This window comes from Anthonomus grandis, chromosome 6, assembly GCF_022605725.1.
Source record: "Anthonomus grandis grandis chromosome 6, icAntGran1.3, whole genome shotgun sequence".
NCBI lineage: Eukaryota > Metazoa > Arthropoda > Insecta > Coleoptera > Curculionidae > Anthonomus > Anthonomus grandis.
In genome coordinates, this window is record NC_065551.1 from 12,300,598 (window position 1) to 12,315,728 (window position 15,131).

At 32.5% G+C, this 15,131-nt stretch overlaps 1 protein-coding gene across 2 annotated transcripts in view; it reads left to right on the plus strand.

The window, feature by feature from the left end:
• Positions 1–15,131, plus strand: part of LOC126737347 (intraflagellar transport protein 140 homolog) — a 79,390-nt gene that overhangs the window by 51,653 nt on the left and 12,606 nt on the right. For both annotated transcript variants that reach the window (XM_050442207.1, XM_050442208.1), the window contains 6 exons: positions 99–194; positions 5,085–5,395; positions 12,632–12,906; positions 12,957–13,151; positions 13,208–13,426; positions 13,606–13,804. In XM_050442207.1, the coding sequence (XP_050298164.1) occupies positions 99–194; positions 5,085–5,395; positions 12,632–12,906; positions 12,957–13,151; positions 13,208–13,426; positions 13,606–13,804 (1,295 nt within the window). The remainder of the gene's footprint in view (positions 1–98; positions 195–5,084; positions 5,396–12,631; positions 12,907–12,956; positions 13,152–13,207; positions 13,427–13,605; positions 13,805–15,131) is intronic.

Here is a 15,131-nt window from a genome sequence, read left to right on the forward strand (position 1 = left end):
TATGAATGTTTGTAAAAGTTAAGTTACTCCTATATAAATGAGACTCCAATAAATGGATGTAATAATATTGATTTTAGTCGGCTAAACTCTGATTTTAGGTTTGAAAAAGCCGGCACTCATCGTTATGACGTTCCAAGGATGTTAAGCGATCACCCCCAACAATTACAAGCATATATGAGTAAAACTAAAGATAGGTAAGCAGGGTTAGTAGAGATAGGCAAATAAGGTTTTTTGATGTTACCTATAACTTTTGCTTCAACATTTTTCTTCAAAAGTAATAAAAAATGATATATATATATAGATGAAGGATATACAGATAAAATTAACAATGAAGAGCAATGCTAGGGACATTTTACAAAATAATCATAAATTAATTTTGAATAGGACTCACTTAACTGCCATTCTTTAGCCATTTAACTTAACTATTTTATATCTTCTATTATTCCTGAGATCCATGTACTAAATATTTAAAAACTCATATGTACAGGGTGTTCCTTTAATATTGCGTCAAAATCATTATTTGGTGAGGAGAAATAACATATATCTCCAAATGAATAATATCAGTCATTATACTGTACTTCAAGAAGATCCGAACCCTCTCAAATGTAAGGCCCTACCAAATGTAAAGTAGTTTGTTTCCCTCGGAAAAGAAAATTAATACTTTTTGAATATCTTATAAACGATACACCAGGGTCTTGGTCAACAAAATTTAGGAATTGGGGAGTTTGGCTCTGCCCTTATGAAAGTTAGGCTTTGTCATGCGGAACACAATTATAATTAAAAATTTGGTACTTCACACTTTTTTGTCTATTATTGGTAAGATTGTTAATTCTTTTATTTAACGTTCGTAAACCAGCTGACCTACAGTTTTTGTTTGAACTGCTGAATAACTTCGATTCATCAGACCTACCTCAGCTTTTGAACTTTCGCCTTCCTCGAATTTATGCAAGAAATGCACACACCTTCTAGTTGTTAAAAGTCAATGGATATGTGTGGAGTGGTGTAATTAAAATAAGATAAAATCAAGCTACACAGCTTTTAGCTTTAATTACATCTTTTTTCTCCTTTGCTGATAATTTAAAGAAATTTTCGTAAACTTTCACATGACTGCTTTAAACTTCAGCCAGATTTAGTAAGATTTGATGATTGCTGCTATGAGAATAGTATTCAATATGCTTTAATAAATATAGCGAGTCTTTGACTTATTTTTTTTATAGGTGATTCTTATTCCATGTTGAAATTTGTTAATCAAATCAGGAATTCTACTTGACTATGATTTCGACAACTTGCATTCTACTTTGTCATCTTTGTAACGAAATTGTTCCACATACTTGGTTTTATTAAAAGGTGTTCTCAGGATTTTCATAATTTTTGATTTCCTCCATTTGCTTAACTGTTCCCAGATAAACTAAGCAGGCAGTTTTTTTCTACTATCGTACGTATCGTACGAATTATGGTTACAATTCCTTTTTAAGAGAACTGTTACGATAGGCAATCAGCATTCTCATGGAATGGACTGCGTTGGGACTCTGGCAGGCCTCGAAAGAAGTTTAAATTTTTTAATGAGTAACTAAAGATACTTCATCCTCAATACGGTCATCCTCCACTAAATTTATTTAAAAAATATTAATCCTACATGTTTCGGACATACAGTGCATCCCAAAAGTTATGTCTAAATTCTTTTAAAATTCAGGGGTGTGTTCGAAAAAAAACGCTCGGACCCGTCGATTTTTATTTCAAGTTGCGCATTTTTGTACGTGAAGTTTGTATATACAGGGTTGCTCAAAAATAAATTACGACCATCAACATCATTTTTTCAAATGAAAGCACCTTTTTTTATTTCATCTTTGAATTTCGCGTGGAATTCTATGTATGTTTCATGCATCACCTATACCTAAAGTCAACGGTTATTGAAAAAAATAGGATTCATGTAACAAATAAAAAAAGAACGAAAATTAAGTTAAATGTTCAAACTGGTTGCTATTCACTGCTAGACAATATCCAAGGCGATCAATAAAGTCTCTTTGCACATTTTCAATCATTTCCGGAGTTATGGCACGCACTTCTCTGCGAATTCTCTCTTTCAAGTCGTCTAGATTATTTGGCCTATTAACAAATACCTTCGACTTGGGGTATCCCCATGAAAAAAAGTCCATTGGTGTTAGGTCAGGCGACCTAGCAGGCCATTCGATGGGTCCTCTCCTTCCTATCCACCGATTGGGAAAGGTTTCATCCAAAAATGTACGCACAGTGACAGCATTGTGCGGAGGAGCGCCATCTTGCTGGAAAATTAGTTCTTCGCCAGGATAGTCTGGGTCCAATGGATTTGAAAATAAACCTAGTAATGCTGGTAATAAATAATTCAAATTGAAGAAAATCGAGATACACTTGTCCCGTTAAAGTCTGTTCAAAGAAAAAGGGACCTATTACTCTTTCGTGCACTATTCCACACCACACATTTAGTTTTTGAGGGTACTGGGTGTTTACCTCCATCATCCAATGCGAATTTTCTGTTAATTAAAAACTGCGGATTCACACTACCATTCAAACAGAACGTGGCTTCATCGGAAAAAATAATATTTGTTACTAAATTATGATTTAGATTGCACATGTTTTGTAAGCGTTCACAAAACTCATTTCGCCTATTCGCGACAGAGGAGTGCATGGATTTTCTTCCAAAGAAAGCAAAACGTCAAGTTGTTCATTTTCATCTCGAGCAGGACGACCAGATTTCGGCAGATCTCTAACATGACCGAATTCTTTAAATTTAGCCTCTATTCTACTCACCACCTTTTGACATATCGGAGGACGATCAGGATGGATTTCATTGAATAATTGAGCAGCTTCTCTTTGAGTACGTGTTCTATCACCAAACCCAACCATGCACAGAATTTCTATTTTTTCTCGTTCCGTTAACTTTATCATTGTGAAAACCGCAACTTTGCTCGTACACTTCACACTTGACAATATCTGTTTGGCGTACAACTGTCATACAGTTTCTATGAAAATACACGGTCACCAGCCAACAATAAAAAAACACGAATGAATGGAATTTTGCTCTGTATAAAAATTCTCAGAGATAAGGTGACTCGTGAGGTGAACTTCAATAATAATGTTTGGTCGTCTTTTTTTCGATAACTGTTGACTTTACGTATAGGACATGAATCATGAAACATACGTAGAATTCCACGCGAAATTCAAAAATGAAATAAAAAAAGGTGCTTTCATTTGAAAAAATTAAGTTGATGGTCGTAATTGATTTTTGAGCAACCCTGTATATACAAACTTCACGTACAAAAATGCGCAACTTGAAATAAAAATCGACGGGTCCGAGCGTTTTTTTTCCGAACACACCCCTGAATTTTAAATGAATTTAGACATAACTTTTGGGATGCACTGTATAACATTTCCTTCATCAGGGATAACAAATTAAGGCGTTCCGTCAATACATCTTACAGATCTAATGCCTCAGACAAAAGGTTAAAAGGTTAAAACAGATTAAGATACATGAGAATGGGACCAAATATGGATTTACAAAAACTTTAAAATTACATTATTGTTGTTATTGTAAATCCATGTTTGGTCCCATTCTCATGTATCTAATTCGTTTTAACCTTCTAACCTTGTTTGAGGCACTAGATCTGTAAGATGTATTGACGTAACCCCTTAATTTTTTATCCCTGATGATGGACATGTTATATGTCCGAAACATGTAGGATTAATATTTTTTAAATAAATTTAGTGGAGGATGACCGAAGTATCTTTAGTTACCCATTGATCTATTAACTCCGCTGCAACAATGGACTACTTTTTCAACTTTAAATTTTTTCCTTAACCTGAACCACTTTACCTCATTATTAACACTGCCTAACTTTATAAACCTTATCTATGAATCTCTGCCATATTGCGATACTTATGTTTTCTTATTGTCATGTGGTATATTAAATATATTAGTTAGTTCATCTCTTTCTTTATTTGCCTCTTATAATATTTTTAAATTTTGTTTTGTAATTTTGGGTTATGCCCGTTGATAAATAAAATAAAAAGTCTTAGATTTTGATGTACAGGATGGGGAAAGTTCTAAGAAAAACTTTTTTAAAGTTTTTATTGAGATTGGGATTATTTTGGATGCCATTTGCCTTCAGAGGTGTGCAGTGTCTTAAGATTGCAGTTATAAGACACTCTATTAACTATGTATATACAATAGACAACTCCAGTCTCCAGTCGCTGCTCTGAGACAACCAATTTTTAAGAGTATTGACGTTTAAATCTGACCTCGTTTTTAGATAGATAGAACCCTAACTGAAACTTGGGATCATTCTGTGGAGATTAAATTTCGCATAGCGAAAGCGTGTAGTACTTTCATTACAATGAGAATCATGCTCACCAACAGAGATCTCAGTTTGGAGTTAAAAAAACAAATAGTAAATTGCTACATCTACCCGATACCCCTATACGGAATGGAGAGCTGGACAGTTTCTAATGCTATGGAGAAACGAATTGAGGCCTTCGAGATGTGGGTTTACAGAAGAATCCTTAAGATACCTTGGACCGACAAGATACTTTGGACAGAATGATGTGCCAACCGCAACTCTTACTCACAATTAAAACACATAGAATACTAAACGAGAAATTAAAATAAATATCTTCTCCTGCAGAACATCATACAGGTCAAAGTAGAAGGAAACAGAGGTCCGGGTAGAAGAAGAATTTCCTGGTTGATAATTTTGCGCAAACGGTATTCTGCTACCTCCACTGACCTATTTAGATGTGCTGTCAATAAAGTTCGAATAGCTATAATGATCGCCGTCATTTGTAACGGATTGTGCATGAGAAAAAGAAGAAGAAGGAGAATTTTACCAAGAAGACTTTTAATTGATTGACTGTTGGCCCTAGTTAGACTGAGGATCTCTTTAAAAATTAACAGTCTGACAATTTCTTTGTCCATATTTATCCTCACCTATTTCTTGATTACTTTGTAACTTGATGCTCCAAGGAACACGAACTTTGTAGCAATATTTAAAGAACACCCTGTACAACTGAGAATTTTCCCCCTAAGACAAAAAAAAATAATTTCTTAAAAGGGAAATGCAAAAATGGTGGGGCCAATACGTGGAATCCCAAGGGGACATGCCCTCGGCCCTAAAAATCTACGCTCACGCGGGAGACATCTACTCGCAAGTGCGAGTACTCTGTTTCCTCGGTGAGGAAGCGAGGGCAGCAGAGCTCGCCCGCGCTAGTTCCGATAAGGCGGCGTTATACCATATGGCCAGGTACTGTGAAACCGTCGGACAGATTGAGGAAGCAGTTACTTTTTATACTAAAGCCACCGCGTTTTCGAATGCTGTGAGGCTTGCCAAGGAGAATGGGTTGAGTGAAGAGCTATGGAGTTTAGGTAAGAGTTTTAGGAAAATTATTAGAACATTTGTTTATGTTTACATAGAGGAATGCCTAAGAGTAAATTTGAGGGTCAGAACGTGCTTGTAAGTTAAGGCTTTGGGCAGTAAGGCAGTTTTGGTTAAGGCAAGAATTTTTTGGCAGGCTCTCACTTCTTGAGGGTATTTTCACGAAATAAGAGGAGTATTCTTTAAAGGTTTTTTTGTATAAGAACGAACGTTTCTTACCCAATTGTTTCATATAAAAACATATCTTGTAACTAAGAAAGTTTCCGAGTAACCAAAATATCGAGATTAATAAAACTTAAGAATTCCTTAGAATATTTTCATAATATTTCTGCCTAATTCGGGGTTTCATCTCGTTTAACTGCTCTTATCTCTTCTTTTCTTCCTCAACATATTAAATGCTTTGGACACAACTCATGTGAAATAATAGCTCCTTCAGGAGTACCACAAGGCTCCATATTGGTACCTCTACTTTTCAATTCCTTTATTAATACACAATTTATAAGGACCTGGAAGTAAACAGCTTATTATACTAAAATAATAAAATTATACTGTAGAATTGATACTATTGAGGACTGCATTAAACTCCGATCAGTCACTAACTCAGTTAATGATTGCAGAATACCAACCTACCTCTAAATCCTATTCCTTAAAAAAAACTGTGTTTTTTACCAGCACAGAATTGATGTGACACTACTATTATCAACTCACTTTAAAGACTTGGGTATCATTTTTGATAGCTCACTTTCATTTAATTTGCATATCGAAGACATCATAAAAAAAGTTATGAAAAGCTCGGTTTTGTTGTCAGGAACTCTTCATTCTTTGAGAATATTTCTAGCATTAAACTCCTGTACTTTACCTATATTCGTTCAATTTTGGAATATTCTTTCCAAGCCTGGTCGCCATACTATTAGATCTATATTCAAGAGCTTGAAAATATACAGCAAAAATGTCTTGAATTCCTTTGGTTTAAATGCGAAATAGTGGATCCGGAAATCGGCTTCTCGTTTATTTGGCAGCTTTCAGGTAAGAGAGGCCGTACACGAGCGAGTTTTTTGCAGTCATACCGACCACAATTCTGCGGTCGCATCTCGGCGAATTGCAGCTCATCGTAGGAATAACAGTTTATGCCATACACGGGAGTCGAGCTGCAGTCGAAGCTTGCCATAATTCTGCGAGACGTGACCGCAGAATTGTGGTCGCTATGACTGCAAAAAGTCGCTCGTGTACGGTGGCCCTTAAATCAGATTACTTTTTTTTTGCAATTACATTTAATTGAATAATTCAAGATTCGCTTATTAAAATTTTTTGAAACTTTGCACAAGGGTTCGCCAGATTGGTCTCTCAAAAATCTCTATCTCTCAAAAAGTAATCTTACATTTTTTCTATAAAATGTACAGGGAAGCCAATAATTGACCCCCTTAAAATTTACATGGAATTTCCTATGTTCCGCTCGGCGACGCACCACCCGGTATAAATTAATTAATTGTTTAATTGACTCACCACAGATCTTACAATTTATAAATGTACACACTCCTCGGCTGTCAGCTCGCAGTCCTAGAACTAACATCACAAAATTTTCACCGATACGTAGAGCTTGTAATACATACAACTCTATACAGGATCAATGATACGATATACAGGGTGGTCGTAAAGTAAGTAATAAAATCAATATCTCGTAGATTGTTTTATTTTTAAAATCGCTTGGACCTGCCGATTTAATTTTTTTTGGAGCCTATTTTGCGAAAAAGAATTATACAAGGTATCTCAAAAAAGCTTTGCTAATTTTTTTTTCTTCAAATGGTAATCAAATTGTTTATTGCATTTTTGGATTGCGCTTATAATTCTAAACTTTTTTTATGTGGCATGTGCTATACCTAAGTCCAAGCGTTTTCGAGTTATTCTCATGCAAAATTTTAAAACTCAATATTTTGGCATATCACTATAAATAGTAGGCTTTGGTTTTATGACGTCGGAAATAGAATAATTAATGTCAATACTTATTATCTTTGACAGTTCTGTGTGTATTTTGGTAACGTTTCAGTAGTTTTTAAGTCTATTTTCGTTTTTTAAACACTAAATTACATTAATATGCGGTTTAGTGAGACGCAGGGCATAGAAATCTTGATGATGATTGTCGACGGTAATCGAGTTAGAACGTATCAGGAAGTTTGTGAGTTACTTAATCAAAGATGCCTCAGTCGTCCGCCAATATCGCAATTGACAGTTAGCAAAGATTGAGCAGGAGGTTAGTCAATTCGTTCATGTAATAGATGTTCCTAGATGTGGTCGTCCTCAAGTTGATGAAAAGAAGAAATCCTTAAGCAGAAGTTTTATTGGCGGTTCCACATAATCAGCATGTAGCATCTAGGCAGGTAGTGAAGGACATGGATATTGGAAAAACAAGTGTTCTTAAAATACTATATACGAATAAATACCACCTTTAGAAGATGCAAGTTCACCAAGGAGCTCTTGGACGTGGACTTTGAGAGGCGTCTTGAATTTTGTGAGCTTATGCAAGATATCTGATTGGAGAATCCAAATTTAGTGAAAAATATACTTTTTTCGGATGAAGCCATGGTGGTGTAAATACCCAGAACTATCGTTACTGGTCTGATGTAATTCAATCAAAAAATAAACGTGTGGACTGGCGTTGTGACGTGGTGACTTTATTATCGGGCCTTTTTTCTTTGAAGAAAAACAAATCAGAGATACCTGAGTTTTCTAGAAGAGAAACTAGTTCCAGCTCTCTCTTTTTCCTGAGATAGAACGTCCGGATTTGCCACACCTTAACATTTGGTTCTAACAATATGGTGCTCTCCCCATTTTGCTGTGAGAGTTCGAACTTACTTGCATGACATTTTCCCAAACAGGTGGATTGAAAGGAGCGGTGGTATTGAGTGGCTACCAAAATCACCCGATCTAACACCACTAGACTTTTTTATGGGGATACCTTAAAGAAGAGGTATTTAAAAGCCAACCGGCAAATCAGGATGATTTAAAACAACACATCCGTCAAGAAATATGTCGAATACCGTCAGAAATCATTCGAAATGTGCACCAGGAATTTAAAGATTAATTAAGCTATTGTCAGTTGACAAACGGAAGGCATTTCGAACATTTGGCTGAATTAAAATCATTTTTAAGTTTGCGAAGCCTTGTTTTAAATAGAATTAAACATTTTAAAAATTATTTTGCGTAAAGTACTCAGTTTACACACTTCCCAGGGTTTATAAAGTTTTACTACTAGTTCTTAAAAATAATTTGACAATTAATTAATAAGTTGTCAAACAAATTTTTTACTTTTTTTACGCAGTTGTGCGTAAAGTAATTTGGCATTTTTTATTTTTTTTATGAATTCTTCGGTAGTGGAAAAAAATTTGTATGTTACACGTGTGTAAAATCCTCTTTTTTTGTTTACAAAAATTGTCAAATTTTCCATTTATCTACACACTTGTCGCATAAATAACTATTATTTTTCCTTTCTTCATGACCTTAAAAAAAATTGTACCAAAGCTTTTTTGAGACACCTAGTACAATTTTTTTTTTCGTAAAATATGCCTCGAAAAGAAAAAGTAAAATCTACGGGTACGAGCGATTTAAAAAAAAAATACGAGTTATTGAATTTATTCCTAAGACCAACCTGTATTTAACTGTAGCCTAGCCAAAATTAAAAGAATTCTTAACTATTTATTAATAATTTGCTATATCTATTATATTAATTTTATTTTGATAAGATGATTTCATTTTAATATGTATCTTTTCCACTCTATTATTGGATTTTCTCTGTTGAATGATGCAAATAAATAAAATAAATAATTATTTAATTATAATAATAATTTTGGTAGGTACAGTAACCCTGTATCTATCACATTTATTATTTAAGTATATAATATACACACAAAAGAAAAAAAATAAAGCTTAACTAAACTAATATATAGATGACTTAACACCTATACGTGGAGTACTGTTATCCAATAAATAGTAAATTACATAAAATTATAAGATATAGCACAATTTCCAATAAAAATTTAATCAAATTTAAATTAAATACCTAATAATATACCCAAGTTATATAAAAATAATTTCTAAAACCACCTTTGAATTTGCATACCTACTAAATCACACTTGCAAACCTAAACTCACATCTAAAAGAGTTTTTTACAACTTTCTATGTTTTCAAAAACATATGATCGATATTTTTTCTTAAAAACATCAATTTTCTGGCAATTTTTAATTTCAAGGGGAATAAGATTATTTATTTTGGGTGCAAAATTATTAACAAATCTCAAATTTGCATTAGTATTACTTTTAGGTAATTCTATAAAATTATTGTTTTTATTTATTGTTTCATACTTATGATTTACATATTTTTTCAATTCACAATTTTTATATACAAAAATACTTATCTCCGAGATGTATAAAGACCGTACATCAAAAATAGTATTAGAGTATAACAACCTCGTAGGGTAAAGCCTATTTTTTCTATAAATTACTTTAAGTAAATAATTTTGTACAACATTCAACGAACTCAATGTACTCTTATACATATCGCCCTATACAACAATACCATATCTTAATAAGGATTTTACAAGAGCTTTATATACAGATAACAAAAGGTTTTTATTTAAAATGTTTTTTACGACATAAAATTTATAAATTATTTTTCTAATATATGATGTTCGTTTTTCTACCTGATTTTTCCATTTCAGATATCTATCTATAATGATGCCGAAGTATTTTATTTTTGAAACCTCTTAAATTTCTTGGTTTAGTTTTCCACTTTTAGGCTGTTAAAATCCGGACTGTTTGCCAATGTTATAGAGAATGCCATGTAATTTGTTTTGTTTAAATTTAAAGTCAATTTAAAAGTATTGAACCAATTTTGTACCACTGTTAGTCCATCTATCACATTTCTTTTGATTTCATTCCAAGATTTTGCAGAAAAGATTAAAGCCGTGTAATTAGAATGTATTTAAGGGTAAAAATGCAATTCTGGATTAAGTATGTAAGTAGTTAATGCCATTTTTGTTAAACAAACAGCGTTAATTGTGATGTTTTTTTATATGTTTTCAAACAAAAAAAGTATTATCCCGGGCGCGTATTTACATACTATACAAGCACAGAGCACCATAGAACACAGCGGCCCTGCACCGCAGTATAATAAGTAGTTGAGAAATGCGCTTATTTATCACTACATACTATACTACACTACAGAGCATTAGAAAGTAAAATGTTTTTATATGATTTGTTTGGTGCTGTAAAATTGAAAGTAAGAGAGTGAATAAATGTGTAATTATTTATGTTATTATTATAATTGGTTTTTGTTTCATTTTTGTTGATGATTTTAATATACAAGATGAGGCGTGTTAAAATATTTCATGAATACAATGCTACTTTAAAATTTTAAAACAATGTTGTGAAAGTGTGTTGTATTTTGGGTTTTAGAATTTCGATAGTGCTTTGTTTCTGAGTTAGGTTTTTTATTTTTATGTATATGAATACAAAGTATGTATCTTAATAAGGATATATAAATTGTTAGATTTTAATAAGGTGCTACCTATTTAGTTTAGATTTGAAATTTAAAATGTCTAATGAATAAAAATAAAGCAATTACTTTTGTTTAAAATATGGAAACAAAACCTCAAGATTTTGCGGATTAGAAATGGTAGAATTAGAAGCATATTTTTGTGTGTTAATGAAACAGAATGTATAGGAATATACAGATTATTATTTGTTTTCTTTTTATTTTACTCATCTACCTAATATTGTCTACCATAGATTGGACATACCTATCTATTCATTGGTTACCCTTTTATAGACAATATTATCAAACTTAAGGAGTTTCTACGAACGCCACCGTTAATCAATAAGAAAAAGCTGTAAGAAATCATTCAATATTTTATTAGATCTATTTTATATAAAAAAATAAAAGAGATGATATTTAGTATTCATTCAACAAAAAGATTAAATTCAATAGAACCTATCTTAAAATAAAAAATGAAAATATTACATTTTAGTTCGAATATAGAACAATAGTGAATGTAGCGTAAGATAAGTTTACACCGCGAGTACCAATTTAGTCTTCCGACTAAATACTGTGTTAATTTTAATAAATCCTTAGGCAAGACTATCATTTTAATTCCTTGTTTGGCCCTAGATATCAGCTTCAACTTTAATCCTTAATAATGTCCATATACATTATACCTATATGTTTTCTCCCAAAAAAACTAAATTTGGTCTACCCTGTTTGGCATTGACTAAATTCCTTTATTAACTTTTAGTACGCGGTTTTTTACAAAGGAAAAATACAAGGTATTGACAAAATTGCATAAAAATTTAAAGCAAACTTCAGAAGAATACTTAACGTAGTCAAGCTAAACCACTGAAGGAGTTTTTAATTTAGTTTTTAATTCATATGAATTGCAGAATAATATAAATCAACTTATGCGCTATTACTATTTGGTGGTTCAATGTGGGGCTACTTTGAACATTTTTACCAACATAAGGACATTTTTTGATATTTCAGAAAAATGTATCCCACTGTATTATCCATACAAGCAGATTAATGATAAAAAATATAAATCTGTACATTCTGAAGCGAAACCTATATTTTAAAAGTAACCCAAATTTAGGAATGGACTAAAGAAAACAAAGAAATTACATTTTACGTATTTAAAAGTTGTATTTACGTACCTTTAAAAGCCTACGAGCCACTATTAAAATTTTTAAAATACAACACACCTTCAGAACATGAGGTATTTGTTTTCAGTCGCATCATATTTCTTAAATATTTAAACACTCTTTATCTTGTATATCGAAATCGCAAGCAAAAAAAAACAAAATTCAATAATAATAATAACAACATAAATAATTACACAATAATTAAATGTGTTACTACCAATTTTACAGCACCAAACAAATCACATAAAACATTTTTCGTTCTAATGCTCTGTACCGTAGTATAGTATGTAGTGATAAATAAGCGCATTTATCAACTACATATTATACTGCAGTGCAGAGCCGCCGAGTTCTATGGTGCTCTGTGCTGTAGTATAGTATGTAAATACGCATTCCGGGCCCAAGTAAACAACAATTATGTACTAGGTGACTGATGATATCTTTTAAGATAAAGATAAATTAAATATGTAACCATAAACCCAAAAAAAACTCAAATAAACTTATTTTTCGTGGACGAAACCTCAGAATACATCGTTTCTCTATAGGTTTGGCAGTATCCAATCGCGAAAAACTGGAAATAGCTAAGTACTTCGAAGAGCAAAACGTTTTAGCAAACGCCGTTGTTCTTTACCATAGGGGCGGAATGCTCCATAAAGCCGTAGATTTGGCTTTTAAGACTCAAAACTACGAGATTTTACAAGAAATTGCTACTCAACTGGACGCAAGTTCCGATCCAGCACTGATAGATAAATGCGCTAATTATTTTATTAGTAAGGAGCAGTTCGATAAGGCGGTGGACCTGTGGGCTATCGCAAAAAAAGTATGGAATTAACTCATTATCACTCCATCTATCCTAACAAATTATTTTAGTATGAACAAGCTATACAAGTTTGCACAGACCATAATGTAAGATTAACAGAAGACTTAACTGAAAAACTCACCCCAGAAAAAGGAACGGTAGATGAAGGATTGAGACTAAAAGTATTGGAAATTTTGGCTGATAGTCTTATGCTTCAAGGGGACTATCATTTGGCTACAAAGAAATATACACAAAGTGGAGACAAAGTAATAATCACTAGTGTGTTTAGTATATTCTCTATATTTAAAAATAAAACTTTTAGGTTAAGGCAATGAAGGCCTTACTAAAATCAGGAGATACAGACAAAGTAATATTCTTCGCCGGTATTTCCCGACAAAGAGAAATTTATATTATGGCGGCGAATTACTTGCAAACCTTAGACTGGCAAAACCAACCAGAGATTTTAAGGAATATTATTACATTTTACTCTAAAGGGAAGGCTCTTGATTTGTTGGCTAACTTTTACGTTGCTTGTGCTCAAGTAAGTAAATACCTACAAATACGATCAACTGTAATACGCAGATGTGGTAAGCACTATAATATATCAATTATATAATAAACTGGTGAATTTCTTTAAAGGGTCTTCTTAAAGTACTCAGCATATTATACCGCCACTATCGCCCACCATCTCCTCTCCAAAAAAAAAACATATTTTTGCAGGTGGAAATAGATGAATTTCAAAACTACGAAAAGGCCCTTACGGCTCTCAGCGAGGCCTCAAGATGTTTACAAAAAATCACAAATCCTCTGGATCCCAAGCAAATCCAAAGGGCGATGGATATTGTCCAACAAAGATACAGCGCGGTAAAACGATTCGTGGATATCAGAAAGTTATTCGAGAGAGGAGACCCGCAAGCTGGTAAGTCTTATTTGTATTTTCACCTTCATTATTAAAATCCCAATAGTATATATATCCTAGAGTAGAAAGCCCGTACCAAAAAAAAAACAGCTGCAGAAAGGAGCTGGCATAAGTAAAAATAAAATGCTAAACCCTATAAATACCTTAAGTTATCACATTAAACAGAACAGAAAAACAAAATCCACAGTATCACAGTTAATTTAATAAAACTTAAACAAATGGTGACATGTTTCGCCTTAAGGGCATTATCAGATCTATAAATAATTGAAAAGAAGAAACCTCAAATCTCCCATTTATATTGGAAAACTAAGCTAAAACACTTCGGACAATACAATGAATACTTAAGTTAAAACGAACGGTATTATTGGTGACATCTATAAAAAGTGCTTTCATTTCAAAACAAACTACCCTTAATACCTTCTTAAAAAAACACGTCGATATGCAGGGAGGCGTTTAATTTTATAATGGCTTTGTTTTTAATTTTTTCTTTAGGAGAAATGGAAAATTAAAATAAACCAATAAAAACGAATTGACGTAGTTTTTTATTTGCAATTTCGTTTTTTTCTAAATTTATTATAATTTTGCTTTTTATGTTATATTACAACATGTTATGTAATTAGGGGCAAAAAATGGTAATTTGGATGTGTTTTGGATCGCTTTGCACGAGCGGAAAACTTTACAATCGCATAGTTAATAATTTTTGCCACGAATTTGTACTTTATTCAACAAATGCAGTATAAGTATGATGCTAGTGGTTAAACTTTACACTTTTACTGCATGTGTTTAAAATAATGTATTGTTCCTACTTCAGATAATATGATGATCAAACAGAAATTGCAAAACTCTTTAGAAACTCAATTTCAAGCATTTTTTTCTTTTCATTTCAAAATGTTCATCAAGCAATATACCCTGCAATCAATAATCTGCAGTAGAGCTGAATCTCTAGCAGCTGAAGTTTTATAGCAAATAGTTATAATTTGTTTTTGGAAAAAAATTATTGCTAATGCAAATACTGCAATATTCATCATATTTTATCTTAATGAATTTTATGAATATAATATACTGGCAGTATTACAACGGGTTTAAGATAATAAGGAGGGTCAGTACAGTGATATATGCCGCTTTGAAATCTAAAAGAATCTGACTACTTCCGGAGATATTCGAAAAAAATACGAATTTACGAAGAAAAATAAGCTGAGGTTATTACAAAAATTTAAAAAAATAAAAAACACTTTCTCAGAGCCACTTTTCTCCCCCTTTAAGATCCTGTTATTATAATTTTTTTCAAATAGGAACCTAATTTTTCGATATGAAATATTAAAAGTGC